This window comes from Corapipo altera, unplaced genomic scaffold (assembly GCF_003945725.1).
Source record: "Corapipo altera isolate COAL_440 unplaced genomic scaffold, ASM394572v1 61, whole genome shotgun sequence".
NCBI lineage: Eukaryota > Metazoa > Chordata > Aves > Passeriformes > Pipridae > Corapipo > Corapipo altera.
Genome location: NW_020884910.1, coordinates 1,807,448 through 1,813,447, shown reverse-complemented (window position 1 = coordinate 1,813,447; position 6,000 = coordinate 1,807,448). Strand labels below are relative to the sequence as shown.

Here is a 6,000-nt window from a genome sequence, read left to right as displayed (position 1 = left end):
AGAATAGAATAGAATAGAATAGAATAGAATAGAATAGAATAGAATAGTTCGTTTGTAAGGGACCTACAAAGGTCATCTAGTCCAACTGTCTGATCACTTCAGGGTTGAGCAAAACTTAAAATACATTATTAAGGGCACTGTCAAAATGCCTTTTAAACATTGACAGGCTTGGGGCATTGACCACCTCTCCAGGAAGCCTATTCCAGTGCTTGCCCACCCTCTCATTAAAGAAGTGCTCCTTGGAGTCCAGTCTGAATTTCTCCTGCTGTAGCTTTGGACCATTCCTACACATCCCATCACTGGATACCAGGGAGAAGAGATAGCACTTCTGCCTCCACTTTGCCTCCTCAAGAAGCTGTAGAGAGCGATGAGGTCACCTCTCAGCCTCCTTTGTTCTGAACCAGATAAGCCCAAAGACCTCAGCCGCTCCTCACAGGACATTCGTTTTAGCCCTTTCACCAGCTTTGTTGCCCTCCCCTGGATGCATTCAAGTACCTTAATATTCTTAAATTCTGGGACTCAGAACTGCACACAATTCTCAAGGTGAAGCCACACCAACATTAAATATAGTGGGATCATCACATCTTTTGTCCAGCTGGTTATACTGTGTTTGGTGCACTCTGGAATGCAGTTTGCATACCATATTAAACACTCCTGAATTAAGGCTGCCCACACCAGAGTGTCTGCACATGAAGTGCTCTCACCAGTATTAAATGTTATTACTTAGAAGTCTCTCTACCCTCCAAAATGCATGTGTTTCTTCTAATTTCTAAGATCAGTAACGTCTTGTCACAGGTACCTATCTCCAACTGTGGGGTCCCCCATGGAATCATAAAGTCAACTTGTTGCAGGGTTCTTGCTTTCAAACAAGCTGAAGGATAAAATGGGGCTGCCAAGATTGACATGTCAAACGTGGCTGAGCTGCTCTGCCTTCTGAATTGATGACAAGGAGGACAAATGAAGTGCTTTGGCTGGAATCTCTACAGTCTCGTATCATAAGCCCTTGACGTTTCAAAGTAAATCACAGACATGACTTATTTTTCCTTGGAGTGCTGGGAAACACCACCACTCGGTTTGTGAGTAGAAAGGCATCAAAGCCTGTATTACCAAGTAAGTCCACCTTCCCCTTCCTTTCCACTGGAAGAGGGATTCCTTGGAGGACAAGCTTAACACTTACAGGCTGAGTAGTAGTCAAAGATGGGGTCCTTGCAGAAGGATTTGAAGCGCCAGGTCACCACCACGTCCTGCAGCTGAGCTGAGGTGCTGTAGTCACACCTGAGGATGACACTGGCAAATAAGGTGGTGTAACGCTCAGCATCCTGCACTGTCACCAGGAGGGAGAGGCAACCTGCAAACAAGAACAGAGAAGGCCATCAGCCCACAGACTCAGACCTCACATCACACCATGTATTCTGCACCAGACCAGTGACAGAAGTACATCTCTTTCAGCCTCATCCAGGACCTGCACCTACAGACCTTCCAGCCCCTCTGGTGAAGATATTAAGGGTTACAAACCCTGGTTAGAATGTGAGTCCCATCTTTCCTTGAAGGCAGCTTCTTTGGCCTGCCCTATGGGCTGAATTCTCCAAAGCAACTATGAGTAGCCATTATGCAGCAAATCACTCTGTGTTCTTTTTCTACATGGAGAAAACTGTCCCTCCAAGCTGAGTGAGATAATTTGTTGGGCCCAGAAGCACACAGGATGGGATTGCCTTGGCTTTTAATCCTAACCAGGAAAATTCTGCAGCACCACCTGTTCATATAAACACCAAGTTAATTTTATCAAGGTCTCACTAAGACAGTCATCAGAACATTACCTAGTGGTGACCAGGATTAAGACAATACAGCTTTAATTCCTGTAGCACTGTAGTTAAACTTAATCTGTTTATCACAACTTCAGAACAGCACACATCAATTACCCTTTTTTTCCTTTTTAATGAAGCTATTGTTATGTATCTTAGAACTCTTCCTAACAACCTCCACATCATTTTCTATCTAAGAAGCTGCACACACTGAGGAGGGTTTTACAAAGCTTCTCATAATCTGTGCTTTATTTTAGGCATACTCCAGAGACATCTCTATCTTATTTAAACTTTGATAATACAGTAAGTTGTGCTTGTCATTAACAATAGCGAAGTTATCACCAGTTGCCTTTGATAAGGGAATACAAACAGTGCAGAGCAAGTGTGGGATGCCCTGTCTGAATACATGCCAGAGAACAGGGCAGTGATTGCAGTGTTGTGCCAGTTGCTTCTTAACTGGGAAGCATGACAGCAAGAAAGGTAGGAAGGAAATGGGGAGGCTTGGAAGGTACCAACTGAACAGGTCTCCATTAACCAACACATTTCCCTCTACTCTATGTTTTCAGGATGAGAGCAAGGGAACAAGTTGCTAATACTATGTACTGACATCTGGATCACAGCTGCAAGCATCATTCTTTGTCAAGCATCATTCAATGTCCTTTTAGGCTGGACCTCCACACTATGTTCCAGGCAAATACGAGTTCACACAGTTTCCACATGGTGGACAACATGCTGCAGAGGTGCAACACTGCCTCAGCAAGTAATTCTGCAGTAGGGTATTGTCAATGCAGTACTTGCTCAGTTTCTGGTTTGAAGGGGACTCCTGGTCACCAACTGAAAGCATAGGCAGAGCGAGGTAATTTGCCTTAAAAATACCACACAAACACAGAGAGGACCAGGGCAAACCCTGAATCCAAGGTTCGCTTAAACACTGAAATACCAGCAGCTGTGCAAACCTCTAGGAAAAACAAGTTTTTACAATACTGTAGCAAAGCAAGGTCCAGGCTGCAGACAGGTACAGTTGCTCTTATTTAAAAGCACTGTAGTTCAACACATCTTGTTTCAGCTTTCATTGTGAAATAGTTGACTCATGAAATCTTAATTCAGAAAATCACAAGAAACCAATCAAAACTTTGAACTCTCAAAACTGGCAGAACACTGATCTCAGGGTCAATCAAATGAAACCCCATATGAATTCTGACTTGTCTCGTGGGAACAGAACATTTTCCATGGGTTTCTTACAACAGGATCTCTCTGGCAAGAGTAAAACACTCAAAATCACTATGTGCTTTCCACTTACAGAAACAAAATCTTTTTATGGAGGGGATCCTTTCTCATTACCTCTGTTCTGCAGAAGAGTCAGAATTAAAAGATAAGTTCCTTATTTTCTAAGGAGATTGAAAAACCCACTGTTCCCACTGGAGGACAGTCAGATGTCTCTTCATGTGTGATGTTTCATATTAACCTCCTCCAAGAAAACGGAAAAGTTGTAAAAATGAAGGCTGGTTCCTAAACTTGGACTGCATTACTCCACTGCAGGCTGCTATACTTCTTACCCTGGCAGGGAAGAACAAACCTAGTAGGCTCCCTCAGGCTATGGCTTCGCAGTGAAGCCACGAACCTTCAGGGCCAGTGAAGCCAAGGTTTGGTTAGAGCATCACCCAGGAATATGGCTGTCAAGCAAGACAACAGACAAGCATCCCTCCACACTTTTTTTCTTCTTTCACTCGTTCTCTGTGAAAAACTGAAATCCGGTACTTAAAGCCAGATCACCAGCCAAAACCCAGGCATCCAAGAAGCAGAACGATAATTTTATTTCCGACTGGAGGCCCGAAGCTGTCAGGCAACCCGCAAAGCTTGGCAGAAATAACTCTGCTTGCTGGAGGCCGCCCCTGGACACGGAGGTGTGCTCCCGTTCCCCACAAGCTCGTACCCACGGGTGAGGAAGCGCTGCGGCTCCTCCGATCCGCAAACAGGCTGAGCCGGCAGCAAAGCCTGAGGTGGGCGACTGCGACAGGTCAAAGGGGGACCGACCCCTCCGTGCCCGCGCCCTGCTCCCAGGTTCCAGGCAGGCCAGCCGCACGCGACCGATACTGGAGGCTGCCAGGAAGCAGGCGGTCACTTCCTCCTAGGAGAGCGCCCAGCCGCACCTTTGGGACAGCGAAACTCCCCTCTGCATGGCTTCGTAACGAGCTCGGGAGAGCCCCGGGAAAGGCACCGAGAGGAGAACGGCGCTCGCCCGGCCCTGGCTGCCCCTTCCCTTCGCCGCGGGGCCGCCGCCGCTCCCCGCGACCCCGCACCGCCTTAACCCCGGGCGAACCCCGAGGGCGCCTCCCGGGTCCCCGCCCGGTGCCGCGGGGGTGTCACCGGCTGGGACGGGACCCCTGGGGCGGGCCGGGACCCCACGGCCCCACTCACCGGCCGGCAGCCAGGCCAGGGCCAGGGCCAGCGCCCACCGGCAGCGCCTGTGCGGGGCCATGGCGCGCAATCCTCCTCCGCCGCCGCCGCCCGGGGACGTCGCGCCCACTGTCCCTCCCCTTCCGTGGCACCTGTCCCTGGGTCGGGCGCTGCCGCCGGCTGCAGTCCCCTCCCTCCCTACCTGCGCCCTGCTCCGCAAAGACAGGCGAAACACCCGCCGCCAGCTTCCGACGCTGCTTTAAAAATGTATATATATATATATGTATAATATAAAGATATATTCCACGGTATATATTTATTGTATAAATATAAAATAAAATTTTAAAAAGTCCATGTAATTCGCACACAGGCGTACGGGAAGTTACGGGCACGCAGTTTTGCCCCGGGGCAGCGCCTCCCACCCCAGGGGCGCACGGGAGCGCACTCGTCCTGCGGGCAGGAGGAGCCTTTGGGGAATTCGTCCCGTTCTCCTGCCGACATTTCAAAAGACCGCGACCGCGGCCAAAGAAGAGGTTACTTTAAAAGTAAACCACAACCAAACCAACCCGAAGTTAAACACCCACCGGCCCCTCTAATTCGCCCGCTGCCGGGCCCGCCCCGCCGGACGGCGGCTCCCGGGGCGCCCCGCGGCTCCCGTTGCCCGGAGACCGGTAACGCCGCGGCGGAGCCGGCCCCAGGTACGGGGAGGTGGGAGGGTCGGGGTCGCTCCGGCCTCACGCCGCCCCTCGGGGGGCCCGCGGGTTCCCTGCGGCTGAGCCCGGCAGCCCCTCTCCTCATGCACCCGCACTGCGCTCCCCGGGGCCCCTCCGTGCCAGGCACCCTCCCCATGGCCCCTCTGAGGCGCCCTCCCCTGCTGCCCTTGGGGAGCGCCGGGTGTCCCCTGCCTGCCCCTTTGGTACTGTGACTGTCCTGCAGCACATCCCGTACTTCATCTGAAACGTGGGACTTGTTGGGTTTTCGTTACCACGTGCGAGGCAGTTAATTTTATGACTTGTTGCGTTTGTGGCACTGTTCTCATACTCATTTTTATGATTTTCCTTTATGCTCTAAGTTAATAAGTAACTGGTGATGTCACCCACTCTGGTTTCTGCTTAATAAAAACCTGGTAACCTTTATTCACAGGGCGCGCTTCAAGAGACTTGAAACAGTTGCTTGCATGAGACAGAGCTAGGATATGTGGATCATAGAAAAGGCTACTTTAGGTGTAAATTGGAAATTAGAGTTAGGTTTTATTTCTCCTAATTTTATAAAAAAATATTCTGCATGTGTGCAACATAGCAATAGTGAGGTTCTAAGCAGGGCTGTCCATCTACTTGTTTTCTCTTTCTGATGGGGGAAAAAAGAGACAATGGGGCTATGATAAAGACGGTGTGTCTAGATCCAGCTTTGTAGCTTTTTCCTTGCTGCCTCAGTCTCTGACTAGTAAATAATTTATAGACTTCACTGTTGTGAGAATTGATATCTTCTCTTATTCTCCTTGCTCTCAAGTCTTCTAGCTGTTGTAAAAGAGACAGCAATATTCTCTCATACAGAATTTTTTTCTTTGGGATCTTAGGTTGCTTGCCTAAAACTGACTTTCATTACTAATTCTGTAGTAATGCTGATGGATAATGATTAACAGACAGCACTGGTTAGCTATGCCTGATTTACACTTAGATATTTTTCTTTGTGTGTATAAGCACTAAAAGACTTCAATATTTTTTGAGTGAACTCAAAAAAATTTTGCAGAACTCTCCTGCTTGCACATTTGGTGCTCATCAGCAGCCCAATAAATTGCTGA

At 48.9% G+C, this 6,000-nt stretch overlaps 2 protein-coding genes across 4 annotated transcripts in view; one reads left to right on the top strand and one right to left on the bottom strand.

Annotated features, from left to right (window-relative positions):
* Positions 1–4,727, bottom strand: part of ILDR1 (immunoglobulin like domain containing receptor 1) — a 14,654-nt gene extending 9,927 nt beyond the window's left edge. Inside the window, exons 1-2 of one of the 2 annotated variants that reach the window (XM_027653415.1) lie at positions 4,568–4,727; positions 1,178–1,348 (exon numbers count right to left, since the gene is read on the bottom strand). In XM_027653415.1, the coding sequence (XP_027509216.1) occupies positions 1,178–1,348; positions 4,568–4,700 (304 nt within the window). In that variant the 5' untranslated portion in view covers positions 4,701–4,727. Of the gene's footprint in view, positions 1–1,177; positions 1,349–4,220; positions 4,327–4,567 lie in introns of those variants that run through there. The other variant, XM_027653416.1, reaches the window with a different exon arrangement.
* An 87-nt stretch (positions 4,728–4,814) lies between these two features.
* The window catches only part of CFAP44 (cilia and flagella associated protein 44), a 43,020-nt gene continuing 41,834 nt past the window's right edge, over positions 4,815–6,000 (top strand). For both annotated transcript variants that reach the window (XM_027653410.1, XM_027653409.1), the window contains exon 1: positions 4,815–4,897. The gene's annotated coding sequence lies outside the window, so the exon portion shown is untranslated. The remainder of the gene's footprint in view (positions 4,898–6,000) is intronic.